Source organism: Balearica regulorum, chromosome 1 (genome assembly GCF_011004875.1).
Source record: "Balearica regulorum gibbericeps isolate bBalReg1 chromosome 1, bBalReg1.pri, whole genome shotgun sequence".
Classification (NCBI taxonomy): Eukaryota; Metazoa; Chordata; class Aves; order Gruiformes; family Gruidae; genus Balearica; species Balearica regulorum.
The window spans coordinates 3861696-3879818 of NC_046184.1; the positions used below are offsets into that span (position 1 = coordinate 3861696).

The 18123-nt window shown below is 47.9% G+C and overlaps 1 protein-coding gene across 4 annotated transcripts in view; it reads left to right on the forward strand.

Annotated features, from left to right (window-relative positions):
• The window catches only part of PODXL (podocalyxin like), a 42667-nt gene that overhangs the window by 13209 nt on the left and 11335 nt on the right, over nt 1–18123 (forward strand). For all 4 annotated transcript variants that reach the window (XM_075757640.1, XM_075757725.1, XM_075757805.1 and 1 more), the window contains exon 2: nt 15697–16563. In XM_075757640.1, the coding sequence (XP_075613755.1) occupies nt 15697–16563 (867 nt within the window). The remainder of the gene's footprint in view (nt 1–15696; nt 16564–18123) is intronic.

An 18123-nucleotide genomic window follows, 5' to 3' on the forward strand; every position in this document is an offset into this window, starting at 1 on the left:
GCTGTGCGGAAGCTTGCTGGGTGAAGGACCTGGCTCTGTTGTTTTGCATCATTTGAGCATTTCAGCCTCTCATCCGTGACGCTGTGGCCCACATAGAGATGTCTGGGTACTGGAGGGAACCCAGATGGTGATGGACAAGCGGCGATGCTCATGTGCTAAGTGACCTCAGCTAATAGGGGCCAGGAGCTTGCACCAGAGAACAGTGTCTGGCTTGCTAGTTATTAATTATTTACATGCAATAATACAATCAGTTACCGAGAGTTATCAATAAGCATTACTAAAACCGCTGTTTGTTTTTGATGCCTCAGCTCGCTCTTGCCTCCATGGTCAGCAGGCTCAGGGCTTGATTTCTGAGAGCTGCCCTGACTGCAGTGAAGGAGCGTTTTGCCCAGATAATAATTTCCAGAGACATCTGCATGAGATTGGGCTCAGGGTAACAGGAGGGTCTTTTTGCACATCTGACGGTGCTTCTCCGAATGTGGATTTGAAGGCTGTGTGGGGATTTTTCAGTAATCAGTGCCTTTCTATAATCAGGGATGCTGGTTTTCTTGTATCTCATAAAATAGGGTAGTTTTTGCAGCAAAGCCATGCTTTGATTTAGCAGTGATCACCTGCAAACATGACAGAGCTGTTCACCAGCGTAGCACATTCCCAGTGTGGGGCTGCATTTGCTCTCCTTCGCCCTCCCCATACCTGCCCCCCCAGCTCCAGGATTACAACCAGCAGCACCCACTGAATTCCAGTTCAGTGCCCTCTCTCTCGCTCTCCTCTGCTCTGCTGATGGCTTTCTGCAGGTCCTATCATGGACCCGACCTGCAGTCCCTGCTCTCTCCTCCCATCTCCAAGCCCACCACCCCTCCAGCTTGGTTTTCTAAAGGGAATATCCAAGCTGATGTGTCAGAGTTTCACTGCTGAGCCAACACAGGATCTGGTCTCCACCATCCTGGGAGCAGAATAATTTGGATATTATCACGAAGCCCAGCCCCACGTCCTCCTTCCACACCCAGAGCTGTGGGTCACCTCTCTGGGTCCTCTCCAAAGTGGGAGACCAACGTGGGGTTTGCAGACCTGCTGGCCTCTCTTAGGAGAAACCGGAGGATGATTAACAGCAGGGAGGGGATGCAGCTCCTTCTTCCTTCCTGCTTCCTTTGCTCCCTTCCCTTGCCCTGCCATGGCCTGCCCTGAGGCACGACCGCCAGACACTGCCCTGGAGAGAAGGGTTATGGTGGAAGGAGGATGTCAGTGAAGCCCTGAGCTCAAAAGATGACATGGACAGGCATCTTTTCCAACCAGACTGTGAGCTTTCCTTTCCACTAGGTACCATATATTTTTTGCCGGAATTTCTCAGCGTGCAACTGTTCCATTAAAACCTACTGCAGCCTGCTTGCACTGAGTGCAAAGTACTGCATCCCCGACCCGGCGACTTCCCACAACTTCCCATGCTCTTCTGCTCAGCTGTAACCACGCAGGAATCCCACTCCTTGCTGGGCTGCTGGGTGGACAACATTGTTACCCTATTGAGTCATTACAATGAGGTCATTGGGCTGGAAAGACAATGTCATTCAGCAGCCAAGAACCCAGCTGGCTGATCCCGGTTGTGTCTCATCTCCTGTGACAAAGCCACATTTAATTGACTAATTAGAGCCGTTGCAGGCTCCATCTTGGAAGGGGTAACCAAAATGTGCATTGTTCTTCGTCAGCATTAAGTCAGGCCAGTTGGCCAACTAATAACTGAGACCTTTTCTCCTTCTCCACTTGCTACTTGCTGTGTAGGCCTAAATTCCAGGTCCTGGCAATGGAAAAGCCTCCTCAGAGATGTACCACCATGTGTTTCAGAGCAAGCTGACTGCTTGAATGAGGACCTCAAGAGAGCCCACCCAAAGCCCACTCTGTTCCAACATGACCCAGCTCAAACTACTTTGGGATGGCCTCTCTGCATTGCCATCCCACCTGTTGCTGAGACTTGATATTTTGGGTTCCCAGCTCCCATAGGAGTTTGATATTGCACCTATACCTATGGCATTGGGGTGCTCCTATACTCCGTGTACCCTACAAGGACAATTTGCCTGGCCCACACACCCAGTGGATAGGTCAGCTTCAGCCCAGGACTGGCTGTGGACCAGTGGCATTTTTCTGCCCACTTACAGGTCATCTTTCCCTTTATGCACCTTTTGGGTGGTGCAAGCAGGGTGCCTGCAGCATAGGCAGAAAGCAGGGAAATGTCCAAGTACTGGCAAGCTGTGTCCACAGTAAATCTCTGCTTCCCTCAACTGAATGCTCCTGCAGCGTCGGGACCTTCACCACTCTCTGAGTAAAGATGTTGTGAGCCCTAAGACCAGTTGGCACTTCTGCTCTTGACATTTCTTGCTCTTTCTGAATAAGATGATCCTGTAAATAGTGAATAAATGTGCCCTAAGGGACTTCTCAGGATAAACGCTGTTTAGTGCTGCTAGGTTGCCGTTTCCATTAAGCTCTCAATTTTTTTCCTACCCACAATGCGATTGTCTTAAATCAGATTTATCTTCTTTTTGCTGCCCAGGCCCAGTTGAGCAGGAACGCTGGGTGTATGTTTACTGCGGCTGGTGTCCCAGCCCTAAAGCACAGCAGCCGCTTCTTTTGAAGAACATACAAAGCAAGGAAGAGGAGCAATTGTTTGGGAGGAAGTTGAACCATAATGTAATAGAGTCCCATGGGGATTACTATTAGTAATTATTTGTATTGCTCTGGCACCTAACCAAGGTTGGGGCCCCGGTTAGAAAGGTGCTGGACCAGCCCGTAAATGAAGACAGCTCCTCTATCCAAACTCTATCCACTCTTGCATGTAGAGACAGGGGAAACTGAGGCAGGAAGAGGTTAAGAAATGTAACCAGGGTTGTTTCAGAGGGTTGTGGTTGAGCAAGGATGTGAGCCAGCACATAGCGCTGACAAGAGCATCCTTCCTCTCTGGGGGTAAATGGATAGGGCTCCTCTAGTGGTGCTCCTCACAGCTTCATATAAGAGGCCACTGGGTAATAAATATGCTGTGTTGGCAAATCCTGTGCTAGGACAGCGCTGGAAAAGGTCATCTCTCACTGTTTGCACCTTTCATGAGTGATTCATGTGATCATGAGCATTATATTAAGGAGAAGAAGAGCAGGAGCTGTTGAAGAACAGAAGTTCTTCAAATGGAAACTGAGTCCCAGTGCTCTTGAAAAATAAAACAAACCAAAAAAAAGAGCTAAAATGGGTATTCTTTTTCTGTAAAACTGACTGTTTCAGGAGAGTTAAATAATAAGGCAATTATGAATTTGCCAACAATAGAAGTTGATCAGATTACACAGCCTGTAAAGCCAGATCGTCACTGGAGCCATTTGGTGGGAAAGAAACTGTGCCAGACAGTCTTTAAATAGTTTTGAATAGGAGGGAGGGTTAGCTGTGTCCTTCCCTTCCTAGGCTCTCCCCACCTAAAGAATAGCACTGAGCCTCCTGCCAAGTCCACTGTGTCCAGTCAATGCCCGAAGGCTCAACTCACATGCACAGCTATATAAATATATGTAGGTGCATACGTATATGCATGTGTATATATAGAGAGCTCCGAATTATCCGGGAAGACCCCACCCTGAGGGAGGTGTGGGTGGGGAGCTGAAGAAAAAAAGGTGGGACCCAAAATAGCACTGACACACAAAGGATCCCAAGGAAATGTGGAGCCCTCCTCACGGCGTTAACAGGAAATCTCTGGGCTGCTGGCTCAGTAACCCTGGCTAGCCAAGGTCATGGGGGACTGATCGTGGTGGAGGGAGAGATCCTGCCATCCAACTTGGCTCTTCAGCAAAAACATGGGGTCAGGGGTGTGCGGAGGCAGCTCTTATGTCGGTGAAGATTTGCAGGTGTCCCAGATGTGCCTGCAGAGGGACCTGTCCCCAGCATAGCCTGAATGAGCCGCAAACCAGATGTAACTGGGGAATGTATATTTAACTAGGAATCACCCAAAATTTTACTTAGGCTGGGATGTTTGATGAAGTCACCAGTGCGTCTTGGAAGTGGCTCCTATGTTACTTGGCATCATTTGTGTCTTTAGCCACTTCACATCACAGCACCTTTGAGTCTCAATGGACCAAAGATCATAGAATCATTGAATATCTCAAGTTGAGAGGGACCCATAAGGATCATCAAGTCCAAGAAGTGTTCAGGTCATTGTCTTTGGGTTCTTCCTGGCTCGGTGGTGGGCAATGCATGGATGGGCTGCACAAGGCAATATGTGACTCAAGACCCCAGAAAGGTTAAAAATAAAGTCGCTGGCTGGAAGGCATAAATTTGGGCTGACTCATCAAAGGCAATGAGTGTACAAAGGAGGGTGAGGCTTCGGATCTTATCGCCTCCTCACCATCGCTTTTCAGCTGGGCCTTTCTGCCCCTAGGGTGGGCAAGCATCTTCTGAGTCCTGCCCTGACCATGGCCCCGACAAAGGCTGGCAGCCTCCCCACCAAAACCCTTGGTGGCAGGAGCAGGCAAAGGCTGTTGTAGATTTCTGCTGTAAATTTTTGGGGGAGATGGGGAGGAAAGGGAAGTGCAACAAGTGGGGGACAACACTTTGCAATGCTGCAGCGGTGCTGTGCGCCAGCACAAACTGACCTGCCAGTCACCCATCTCCATTTTATTTCCCCTTGCACCGGAGCTACCTGTGACCACACTGAGGTCTCCTTGTTCCTTTAAGTTTGGAGTCTCTCCTCTTGTTTTCTGCCCCTTGGGGCTGCAGCTTGGACCTCCTCCATGCCAGGCCTCCAGCAAGCATCAGCCTCCAGCTGAGGTTGGCATCCTTAATTTCGATGGCATGAGTTTGGGCATTAAACCCCTGCTGCTAATGCCAGCTTTAATGTCCCTCTGTGGTCTGGCTTTGTTGGTCTGTGAGGTCATAGAGAAGCCAATAGTCCCTATTTGGGTTTGGGGTTGACTCTTTCCCTTCAGGAAGAGCCCCCGCCACAAGAAGGGACATATTTCCTCCACTCCCCTTCCTCATTTCAAGAATTACTGTGATTCTTACAAAAACTGGGGATTTTTTGGCTGCAAAACCTACCTACAGGAGATCTGCACATTTGTTGCTTTGCAAGACCCTTGTGGCTCTCATCTCTCATGGATAGAGTCTAAACACATCGCTGATACACGGTCCCTCACTTGAGTGACATTAGACAACCCTTCCCCAGTGCTGGCCAGCTGGCAGAGGTTCAGCCAGCAGGATGAGTAGCTCAGGGCCGACTCCATTGTTCAACATGAACCCAAATATGAAACCAGCCAGCTGGAGAGGAGGGCAAGGCAATGAATTCTGTCTCTCCATGCCAACCAGCGAGGCTACTTCTCGCTGTGGATAGGCAAGCCCACCTTGCCTCTCTGTCCACTTGCCTACCCTGTCCTAGAAGACGGTGGATGGACCCCACTGCCTGCTGCACCATGCACCCACTCCCCAGTCCTGCAGTGGGGTCTGTCCACTGTCTTCTCATTGTCCTGCCTTTCTCCATGACAAATCTGAGCAAATGACAAGAGCTGACCATGTGACATCAAATCTGATGTCAATCATCATTTTCTATCTCCAGGAATGGGGAAACGCTGACCTGAGCTGGGGAGGCAGGTGTGCCCCATCCCTGATGTTTGGTCAGTGTCAGTGCCCAACGTGATATTTGGGGGCTTGTTTGTGTGGGGACCAACACCAGATTTCGCCTGAATGAACTTTTTTAAACTGCATCAGCTCCCCTTTGTTGGCTTTCAGAGCTAAGGAGACTTTAATTTGATTTAACCTACTTCATTTTGGCTAAATTAAATGAGGGCTGATTTAAAGCTGAACAAGAGTGGCCACCTGGTGGGTTGTGTGCACTTTGACTAATCCACTCTGAAATCATACCTTCTTTTAATTTTAGATTAATTTTCCTGAGTACCTCTGTGTAGACAAGCCATCAGGCTGAATAAAAATTAGTTCCTGTCTCTCAGGCTTATGTCCTCACTACTTCTCAAGTTGTCTGGAGTAGTCCTCCAGGAAAAGCCAGCAAGGGATGATCGTCTTTCTGGGGTGAAAAGCATAGGGAGGAATTTCTTTGTCTCGGTGAATAAATCTGTCCTCCCGGCCATCCTTATGTAATGAGCAGCAGCTCTGTGGTAGGGCTGGAGAAAGGAGGTCAGGTCTCCAGGAGGAGCTGTTGTGATGTGACAGTTCAGCCCTCAAGAGCAAACTGGTGGCTTTGGCCAAGCAGCTCTTAGTGTTGGCTTCTCTGAAGGTTTCCTTAACACCACCTTGCCGACAGCTTCACTGCTCCTTACTGCTGAAGTCAATTGGTGGGCCAGCCTTCAACCCTTGCTGGAGAGAGGAGGTGAAGCTGGGCGGTCCCCTCATGGACTCAAGGTGGCATTGCCAATCTGCTAGTCTTAGTCTCTCGGTCCTTCCTGTGGACCTGAGATTCCTGTCTAAATTCATACAAATCTATTTACTTTAAACAAACAAACAAACAAACAAAAAACCCAAACAGGCTTTTTTAACATTCATGTTGGCAGACAAAAGCCCGAAAGAGTATCTTGAAGACTTGCAGCATGAAAGTTATTATACAAGAAAAATCCCAAATGTTCGGTGTATAACAAAGTTGTGTCTTATGACATTCTGGTGATTTTCAGTGTCGCTTTGATTCATGGCTGTTGTTCAGGGCCAGAGGTAGCTGGGCTTTACCTTGCTGCAGAGTGACTTTTGTGGCCCATTACTCAGTGTAAACCTTGAGTTTCTTCCAAAGTCCCTGGGTGACTTTTGCCAAAATAGAGGGGTCTCAGTGCTAAATGTACCAGACATCGTGTCCTTCAGCCGATGGGTGATTGATGGTCGCTTGATACAGGAGTAGGCTGTACTGCCACAAATCTTGCTTCGAAGCAGCAAGGTCATCAGGGGATAACTCCATGCTAACGGTGTAAAGGAGGCAGGAGAAGGGCAGGAGCGTGGCTACGTTCTGTGCTTTGGAGGGTCTGGTCAGGCTGGGAGGTGCGGCTTTTTTGGCTCATGCTCCCCGTGTTTCCGCTCCAGCAGCTCCGCTACCGTTTCCTGCATGATGAGGCATTTCTGTTTGGGCTGCAAAGAGTCCATGGTTCATTTTGCAGACGGGGAAAAGTGCTGGGCTGGAGCCGGGCCCCTTACAAATCCCGTCAGCCCCCGATGGAAAGAGGATGTTTCCAGGCTTGGTGATGAAAAATGTCTGGGGCTGGGGTGGATGGAGCTGTGCATGTGTGTCTGTGTTTGTTTGCCTCCTTGACAACCTCGTGTGAAGGATTTCGGAGCCTTAGTTTTCCACACTGGTCTTCCTGTCTCCTTTTGATTATTTTTTCATCTTTCCCTTCACTTTTTAGATAGCTACAGACTTTCCATGGGAAGAGTCGTGCAGACACAATCCTAAATAGGATGTCCTATGTTTATTCGTAAGAGAGGCTGGACTCATGCTTCCTCCAACCACTGGCATCCCTCGCCTCTGGCTGGAGCTGGCCATGGGATGGAGCACTCCCTGGGGTGGACCAGTTGGGTCTATTTGGGTGAAAGATGCCTCTGATCACAATTTTCTGGCAATAAGCAGTCTTGGAGGAGAAATTCGGGAGAGGTCCAAGCGTGGCATGGAAGACAATTCAACAACAATGTTTTTGAGAAGATGGGAGTGAGGAGTGCTGAGATAGTTCTGCTCCCTCAAATCCACTGTCTGGTCATTAATTAGTACAGCAAATGAACCCATTTCTGCCTCCCCAAATGTGGTGTTTAGAGGGACCAAGGGAGCAAGGAGGATAGCTGTCAGGGCTGCAGGGGAAGAGGAGTGTGTCCAAGTAGGGAGACATGTCTTGGGATGATTAATTTTAATATTTGTCATACTTCCAAATGAAACAGCAGACAAGCTGAGCTGGCTCAAATAGTTGCAGAAAAAGCTGATAGAGAATTTGTTAATGAAGCAGGTTTCTCGTCAGAAAATGCCACTTCATCAGAACCTGTATTTTGGGGACGTGTGTTGCAGTCTTGGCAGGAAAGGCGTCTCAGGCTGCGGATGGGTTTCTTGGTCAAAATCAAGGAGGTTTAAAGGCTGTTGTGTAAATAAAATAAAGTCAGGCAGATCTAACAGAAGAGATGGACCAGCCAAAGCTTGCATGAGGTTTGGTTCAATTCCTGCTCTCTGAGCTTCAGGGTTACTTACACTGGGTAAAATAGGGACAACTTAAAATTTTCCCAGGTCTGAATTAAAACAGAGTGGGTTTTGGCTGCTGTAGGAATGTGAGTGACTGCAAAATCCTGCAGACTGATAAGAGTCCTCAGGATGATGCTAAGATGCTGCAGGGACATGCCCCAAATCTCCAGCCAAGGGGTATCTGCAGGCTAGCCGGAGGAAGCCCTGGATGCTCCTCTTCATTAGGAGATGGAGCAAAACCCCTCAGGGCTTGAAGCACATCCATTTTCTCCCTGGATGTCCAGCCAGTAAGGGCTCATTGGGTAAGTAAGTCAAGTCCTTCAGGACAGAGGCTGTGGCTGCAGCTTCATTTCATTTGACAGCAGAGAAGAGGACACATGTCAGTGTTATTGCCTTGATTTCACTGTCACTTGCATGCAAGATCTAAACAGCATCGATCTGAGGGTCTTTTCATTAGAGCCTTTTCACAGTGGGGTAAAGGAGGTTCCTGGCTAAAAACAAGCCCAGTGGCTTTAAATCAGAGTCCAGACATACTTGTTTCCTTCCCAGATGATACTGTAGCACCAGCCGTTAGGTCTCATCTTTAATATTTTGCAGTGCCATTCTATCAAGACTGTTCTGCAGCAGTTTTTATTCTGGCAGGGTTTTTGGAGAGGATAGACATCCCTGCACTGGATAATTGGACTGATGTATTAGAGTCTGAAAATGCTCTGGAAGCGGCTGTTGGACCTTTCCCCATCTTCTCACCCAGGAAGCCAAGTTGATCTTTAGCCTGGGTGAAAACATTTCATAACATTGATGGTGAGACTGGCAGCAAAGGGGTTGGGTGATGCCAGTTTGGAAGTGTATCTTCTGACATGGAGAGTGCCTCTTTGCAAGGGCGAAGGGTGGCGTGCATGCTAACAGCATCCTCATACCACATCCCTTGCTGAAGTCTCGGCAGGGAGCTAGGGAGGATGGTGCTGTTTGGAGCCCACCTTTCCCTCAGCAGACGGAAGGGAGAGAGCCTCTACACGGGCAAAATTTTAAAACCCTGTGAGGTAGCCCAGCTTAATTCCAGGATAAATAATGCCGTTCTGTGATATTCTGCCAATCTGATCGCTCTCACAGTTTTAAAAGGAGGTGACAAATTTCCTGTCCTCTGCAGCGACAGGTCTCTGCTCCAGCTCAGTCACGGCTGCATTGCAGCGGGTGGATAAAACCCTCCTTTTCCCCAGGAGCCTCTTGCGATGCAAAGAAAAGACCAGATGCCTCCTCACTGGCTTTGGCACACTCTATCTCCTAGCAAAGGCCACCGCTGGAGCCTCAGCCCCTGCTTTCCCTTTGACAAATTCAACCCGTTGCCCCTATTTAATCCGGAAAGGCTGCAAAGAAGGGGAGGCAAATAGGAACTTCCTCAGGCCTGGCTCACATCCCTTCCCCTTCCCTGAGTTGCTCGGGCTCCTTAGCTTTCTCATCCCGCCTTGGGAGGAGCAGGAGCCGGCTGGCGTAAGGCTCTGAGCCGGGCTCAGCCTGCCGGCGTGGGGTGTGTCACCCACCATTTCCTAAGTTATTCTTTTGGGTTTCCTTTTCTCACTATTAATAGAATTTTAGCCAATCATCTGAGCTGTTTCAACAAGATGGATGCGGGGGGAGTGGGGGGGGAGGCGTTACCAAAATAGGAAGCGGGAAGCTGTTGGGCAGGGAATTAATCAGAGGAGCTGCGTGGAGAGGTGGTGGCTTTGGGTGGGCTGATGGGAGGAGGGACAGGACATGTCCTTTCGCTTTGCATTTTGTGCCAGTTTGCTTCTCTTTTTGTACTCTAGGACATGACCTTTCCAAACAAGCTGGTGCCCCCGAGCATCTTCCCCAGCCTACAAAGTACCATGCATCTACTGCAATGATGTTATAACCAGAGCATCACTTCAAGGCATGGTTAGTGGTGGTGCATAGCAGCTAAAAATTGTGGCATTCAACTGATATTGCACGGAGCTGCACTGGCACAAACCAGAATGCCTTTCCTTTCACATTTTGGGTGGTTTTTCACATCCCAGCAGCTCCTGACCAGAGTATTCCCACACCAGCCCTGTCCATGAGTGCACGTAACAGTGGGGACCGACAGTGGCACTTCCAGCCTCCCAGATACTGCTCACTGGGGGCCGAACAAGCCCATCTTGATAGCTAGCAATAAGGGAAAGTTCCCTCCCGTCTGGGGTTGTCCCCATTGTGGAGACACTGTATTGCAGGCATGGTCATGGGATACACATATCCGGAAATGAAATCATGTTTTTGCAGTGGACTCATTTCCTCCGGGTTGTTTGGCCACCATGCACACAGATGCACGCGTGGAGGGCTTGCACCTTCTCCTGTGGGTCTACCCCACACCCAGCACACAAGTGCAAGAGTTTGGGGTTTTCTGAGTGATATGTGCAACAGGAGAGGTGCAGACCAAAGCATTAGACTCACTGCAACCACTGCTGTCAAAATACACTGGTAGCTCCCATGTTACTCTCACTTTCCTTAAAATGAGGAATTGATGATGGTCCAGAAAGTGAAATCAAATAAGTGGCCTTGCCCTGCCAAAATGCAGCCAGGAAGGTCGGGGCAGGTAGTTTTTCTGCCTTCTGGAAAACAGGGTGAGGGACTCTGGCTGAAATTCAAGTTAACTTTCTTTTGGAAAGGATCTCCTCCTGGTAAGGGGAGTGATAGCTTAGAGGATCTCTCCTCCATCCTCCTTCTCTCTCATGGCATGCATTAAATCCTTTTGTTTCCAGGGCTCACAGCATGAAAGAGTCATTTGTTTCCTGCGAAAGGACGTATAGTATCTTTTGTAAGTAATGTTCATGCTAAAGGGGCACCGAACATAATCCTGTCCTGTCTGGCTGTTATTATCGTCAGTCTGTGGTTACAGGGGTTTTTCTCCTCCTTTGACCAGATCCTTTTCATTTCTTCTGTTGAGGACAGTCGTCAGGCAATACTGGCTACCAGCCCAGGCAAACAGGGGCTCGTTACCACTTATTACCCCTGGGTCCACTGCTGAAATTTGGCACGGGTGGCCAGTTAGGGAGGAAGAGACAAAAAAAATAGTGCTCTGGTGTTTGAAAGAGATACAGCACGTGTGGAAGGAAAACAGTGACTCCTGGGCTTGCGGTGCTCTCGCTCGCTGCTTGTTCTGCGTTTGTTTCTGCTTTGGAATTAAGTATTTACTACGCTTCTGAAAAATGAGAGCAATGAGTTTGCAATAGCCAGGTATTCTGCAGGTGGTGAACCTGCAAGACACCAAAAAAATGGAATTTGTTTTTCCCTGATCTAAATAAAATAAATTTTTCCTAATGCTGCAGTGAGACAGAGTCCCTGGACAAACAACTAATATTAAGCCCAGAGCAATAAAACTGCAGAAAGGTGTGCAGCCCTGTGACTGCAGCAGCATCTGGCTCCTTGAGCAAAAGCAGTGAGAAAACAGTTTAATTTAATGCAATTGAAGAGAGAAGGTAAATTTAACTGATGGATGGGTGCCCAAAAATCTGGGGGACAGGTGTGGGGATGGATAAGGGGTGCCGATCCTCCATGGAAGGAGGATCTCACCCAGCCATAGCCACAACTGCTCTCCACTGGCATGTTGTGGGTCTGGCCCACAGCGGTGCACGTTGTCTTGAAGAGTGTCAAGTTTGCAACCTGCCTGGATTTCCTCTGCTTGTGGCCATCTCCATGGCTGCTGTTCACCACAGCCATTGCATTTCTGCCAGCACCAATAAATCTTCAAAATATTCTGCTTTGAGATAAGCCAGCTGTGGAAGAAGAAAGGGGGGAAGGGAAAATTTGGTAGCAGCCCAGCTGAGCTACCAAACTTCAGATCAAGTTTTGGGCTTCCCAGTGGTCCCATCCAGCCCGATATAGCAGGAGCGGGTTTGTAGGAGGGAATGGTGTGGTGAAGCATTTTCTGGCTCATATATCGTTTGTGATGCCACTTGCCAAAGGGATGCAGGTCATTACTCACCAAAGGAGAGTGATTTCTACCTCTGTGGCACTTAGCATCACCTAACCTCTCCCAAGCCCATGTAGTAGGATGGATGGTGTCCTACCTGCCCACGTGGTCAGCACCCATTGAATCCATCCATCCATCCATCCATCCACCTCCTGCATGGTGGCTCACTACTTCTAAGCAGAAGTGCGCTGGCTCCTCAAGTTGTTTTGAGCCCACTTAAATCACTGAGCCTGGCTTAATGATGAAGAATAAATTGATTTTTTAACATCTCTTGACCTTAGCAGGAGAAGAGCACTAGGAGTGGATGCAGAGATATGGAAAGATAAATTGCTGGTAAGCTTTGTGAGCATCAACTTGAGTCTTAGTTCTTCTCCCAGTTGTCTTTTGGGGCTGTATCACCCTGTGTCCCTTGAAAGAGACCCCGCTACCACCCTGCCAGGGCAAGCCTGGAAGATACCATCAGATTTCTCCATCAGCAGAACGACCCCCTGCTTTGGTCTTTTTCCCCCAATTTTTGCTAAAAGTGGTAAAAAAGTGTGTGCAGCTCCCCAAGGTGGGATGGGGAAATGCAGGGACGCTGGTTTCTTGTTTCACAGGGTCACGGCTGGCCACCCAGGCTGGCCCAGAGGCAAAGCATGGACCTGCCCCTTTCCCTTCTGGACTGAGTTGAATTGAATTGTCTTTTCCACCTCTCCTTCGGTGCATGTTTGCTTCCTGCCTCTCGGGGATGGGGCCGGGGCATGAGAAGGAAGTGAGAGCAGTGGGTGATTTCCTCCACCTTCCTTCCGACACTTTCTTTATTTATGTCTCTTTTGTACTGTTTCTACCTTTAGGGGATTTATTTTTTTACCTCTCTTGTTCTCAAAACCCCTGTCAAACTTTTACAGCCCTAGTTATGGCACAGACCCTTTCTGTGGCTAACTGGATGCCTGGTGTCCAGCTTGGTGCAACCATCACTGAGGATTCAAGCCGGGCGAGTTGATAATACAGCTAAAAGGAGGTGGCTAGATGAAAACTCCCTTGTATCATTTGCACCTGGGTTTCCTCCGCTAGGTCCCCGTGCCTGTGTTTTGCTTCCTTACCTCTTCTTCTGGTGAAGACAGTGGTCAGTCTATAGGAAATATGACTTTCTCACAAACCCAGGGTTTCCTAAAATAATTCATGCTGCTAATTTCAGTTAAACTCACACCTTAATGGTGTTTTCAGAAATGGCAACTTGTGGAGAAACAGGAATAGGAACCATGTTTTGGGAGGGGGTCTGCATGTCTTTTCTCCCAGCTCTGCACTTCCCTGTTGAGATGCCTATGCAGAGCCCAGCCGTAGCCCCCCTGCCTCCTCCAAACCCGCCCTGTCCCCAGGCAGCTCCTGTGGGACCCCAAACCTGTTGCAGGATCCCAAACCTCACTCACCAGGTCCTATCTCAAGCATACCTCCACGCCTCTGGGTCCTGACGTGGTGGGGTTAGATTTCCCCAGCAGTATGAATCTCAGAAACTCGATCTTTGAAGCACAACCAGTGCTAATAAACAGGCTCTGTAAAAGCAAATACTTTGCCAGTACGCCAGCGTGGAAGAACAAAGCAGATCTCTGGAGAACAGCAGTTGGATATGGCTAAAAATCAAACCTTGGAAGTGTGATTCCTGTTTTGGAGGGTTGGAAATAATATACAAGTGCCACACAGGGCAAAAAAAATAGCCCTCTTCTGCACAGTTATCAAATGGAAGAAACTCACCCCCCCCAAAATCAGGTTGTTGTCTTGACTCCAGACAGATCCACGGATGAAATGGCTCAGCGCAGCCTGCCGTTCCGGAAAGGTGAAAAATTGCTCAAACCTTTCCTGGGGTGAATTTGAGCAAGTGCCCAGGGCTGGTGGTTACCATGTGCGATGGGGGGAAATTATCTCTGTGGCAATTGATGGAACTCCTGCAGTGATTACAAACAGAAAAAGTTTTTATATCCAGTCTAGTAGTGAATATGCCACGTGTTACCATTGCGGGATGTTGCAATTTGTTGTCTGGCAAGCTGTCCTTCAGCTGTATCCCGTACTGAGAAACAGTTTCATAATTTGAAAATGTATTCTTCAGAAACCAAGTGCAGATCTCCGTATGTATGATAATGTGAGATAATTGAGCAATGGACAACCTTCTTTCCTTTGAGACTGAGCTTTTTTCCCACTTAGGTAATGTCAACTCTTAGTGAAATTCTTCATGGATTTCCTCAAAAACAAATAAGCCGTGATTAAAGTAGCATTTCTACGTAATGTACAAATACAGGGTAAAGACCATGGAAAAACACATGGGAATTTCACGGTTCAGGTGGTGGAGTTAGGGATTTGCATTGTACGTGTAGATGGAGCCCTTCATTTTCCTGGCTTGCTTCTCCTTTTCCTAAATGCATCCTTTGATTTTTATTTTTTTAAGATTTTCATTTGAAAGTGAACACTACTTTAAACATTTTAATATGATTTTCTCAGGCTTTTCGGAATAGTAAAATAATCAGCTAAAGAAGTGTGTGACTGTCAATTGGTGATAATATTTGCAATAGACAGCTTTTTAATTTTAATTTCTTAAATTTAAAATTAAAATAATGCAGCTCCAAGAAAATGTTTTTTGTATTTACTTGCAAACTCTGTCCAGTGGTGACCCATTCTTTCAAAGAAAGTAGAATAAATATTGTTTCCACACTTCACCCAACTGGAAATTTCAGTCTGTACAAAGTTTCATAGAATCACAGCATGGTTTGGGTTGGAAGGGATCTCACAGCCCATCTAGTTCCAACCCCCTGCCATGGGCAGGGACACCCTCCACTAGCCCAGGTTGCCCAAAGCCCCATCCAACCTGGCCTTGAACACTGCCAGGGAGCCAGGGGCAGCCACAGCTTCTCTGGGCAACCTGTGCCAGTGCCTCACCACCCTCAATGGTTTGACTCTGATTTTAACTGAGAGTGCCTATTTTATGACGTTTTTATAGTAATCATCTGAGTTTGGGAAGGAAAACAAAACATAAGTTGAAACGTGAACAATTAAAGAAAAAAAGCTTAAGCTTGCAAATGAATATAACTTTCAGAATGGTCAGAAATGTCAGTTTATTTATCTGAGGCTCCTCACCACTTTAGGGATGTGAGAGACCCTCATAAGGCGGTTGGACAAACAGCTCTTGGCCGGTCCCTTGGCTGCCCCTTACAAGGGCTGGATGTACTTTATTTTGGGAATGATTTGCAGCAATTTGCATGGGAGCTGGTGCACCTCCCATCTGAGGGAGACCTGCCTTCTGGGAACCAGCAGGTCTTGCCCTCCTGCCATCTTGAACTCCCGTGAGTTTGACTATGTTTGTCATGGAAGTTGCTCAGGCTTCCTCCTCCTCCTCCTCTTCCTCCGCTCTGCTTTCTGCTGGACACAGTGATACCAGAACGTGGCATTTGGTATGAGTTCAGAGAGCATGAGACAAGACCTGAGTGAATGACTCATGGTTTCTGTTCAGCATTTATTTCTACAAATACCTGTTCTGGGTGGAAACCAAGGGTAGTTTCCTTAGTTTAAAGTTTATCTTGGCATTTTTACTTTTCCATAGGTGTCAGCTCTCAGGATGTTACAAAGACTATTACTGCAATCCCAGGAGAAAAAGGACAGATCATCACGACTACAAACATCAGCAAGATGCAAGTGATCAGCACTACAAGCAGTACAAGAAACCCACCATCCACCTCTACGGTGTCACCTACCACAGCTCAAAAGACCACCCCTACACACAAGCTGGGAAGTTCACCAGTCTCCTCTGTTCAAGAGACCACTTCTACAAGCAACCAAGGAAACCCGCCATCCACCTCTGTGACATCAACTACTGCAGTTAAAGGGCTCACCCCCACAAACAACACGGGAAACCCACCACCCACCCTCGCAACATTGCCCCACCTGCCTCAACAGGCCAGCTTTTCAAACAGCTCCAGAGCCTCAACAGCCACCCCTACTACAACCTCCAGCGTGACCCAGAAGATCAGCCCTCCAGCTAGCGTGGGAAGCTCAGCAGCCACCACTGCTGCAAATCCCGTCCTCACTCATATGAGCAGCCCTCCAACCACCCCAAGAAGTTTAGGGACTACTGTCGCATCCCCTCCCAGGGTGGAACCTCAGGCAAGCCAGCCGTCGGACCAGTTGACCAGCACCACTGCAAGCACCAGAGCCCCAACGAGCAGCCATCCCCCTGGGCTGAAGGACTATGGTGTCTTTTCTCCCACATCTGTTGCCAAGAAGCCTCACTCTTCTCCCAGTTCTCCAGTCCATGGACTGGCCTCTTCCACCAAACCTGGAACCATCAACACTTCTGTTACCCCTTTGAATGGATCCATCTCCCTCACCACTAGTAAAACATCTCTGTCTTTATCATCTGGCAGTATCAACAAGGTCTCAGAGGCAGCCGCCACGCCGACTGTTGGAGCAGGTACCAGAAGACCAGAGCCTTGATTTCTTGAGTTGGGAGGCCCTTTTGTGGTCTTTTCCTTTGGCTACTCTAAACACCTCCTGTCAGTATGGGGTGTCATCACCTTGTCGCATTTTAGGACTTTCCAGTGTTGTTGTCTCCATGACAACTGGGTGGTTAGGTCCCTGTTGTCATCGGTGGAGATCGAGTCAAAGCAGTTAGTGAAATTCAAGGCATGAATCAACTGGCAAAACATAGACATCGGCTTTCGGATGGACCAAACTGTGCCTGAAGTACCATCAACTGCAATGACTCGATCTTCAGTGACTGCAAATGGGAGCCAGCAACGATGAGTTCGGAGGTGGAGACTGATGCTGTAGAGTTGGTGAAACAGATTGACAGCACCCTGAATGCTGACTGTAGAAGATTCTTAGTATGGCTGACAGCTTAGTGAAGGCTGTCTGGGCATGCATAGAAAATAAGCTTTAGATGACTAAGGAGATTTTGTAGCTAAACTCTGAGTCTACAATCTCTAAGGAGTCTGAGAAGTTAGGTAGGATATTCATCATTGCTGCGGGGGGCTTGGTTGCAAACTTCTATCTAAGCAGCATTATGTGTCCACATGGTGTTTAGGACCTTCCTGAACACCGTTAATATGCTTTCTCTAGACCTCTGAAGCATTACAGAGCCATGTTAGTTCATAAGTGTCCTGGTGAGGCAAGTTAGTGTCCCCCTTTGGCTTTTTGTCTGGTAGCGTTTATGGGGAAGCAATCACGCTGTGGGACTGTGAGGGCTCCATGGAGCCTTCCAGATTTGGGTGGGATTGTGGGTTCAGCTCACATCTGGCTCTGAATAAAAGCTCTGATGACATTGAAGCCCTTCATTGTCTTCCTCTGGAGAAGGTTGTTCTTCACCCAATTTCCAGCTACCTGCAATACAGAAGCCACTCAGAAAAACCATCTCCTTCCCCCTCAGCCTTCCAGCTCCTCCTTGGTGTCAGCATCACTGAATGGGCTGGTTTTGCACTTAATGCAAAACCATCTTCACTGGCTTCATCCAAGTCACGTTTTGAGCATGTTAGCAGGCATTAGGACGTGAAATGGGTGTCTTCATGAAGGATATTTCTTTCCCCTCCTGCTCCACAGGACTGTTCTCCATTAAAGAATGATATATGAAATTATGTTAATTCAAATTTGACCTCAAGCATTGAGCATGAAGAGGTTTAAAAAACCTTTACATTTAATAAATAGATGGGAGAATGCAAGAGAAACTGATGGCTTTGAACTTCATTCTCTCCTGGAGCCTTCAGGATGTGTCTGGGAGAGAAATATCTCTCATCTTTTCTGTGGAAGAGGCAGGAGTCCCAAAAGCAAATAGGCTGTGAACAGGATGTGGTGTTTTAATTCTCTGTGTCATCATTTAAAGATAAATTAGGAACCCTAGCCTTTGGGTTCACCTCTCCAGAACAGTCTGATGGGTTTCAGTAGCAGAAAATCTGCAGTAATATTTTTTTCATGTCACAGTTAATTTAAAAAAAACCAAAAAAAACCCCAAAAACGCAAAACCTCTTCAGGTTTTGCC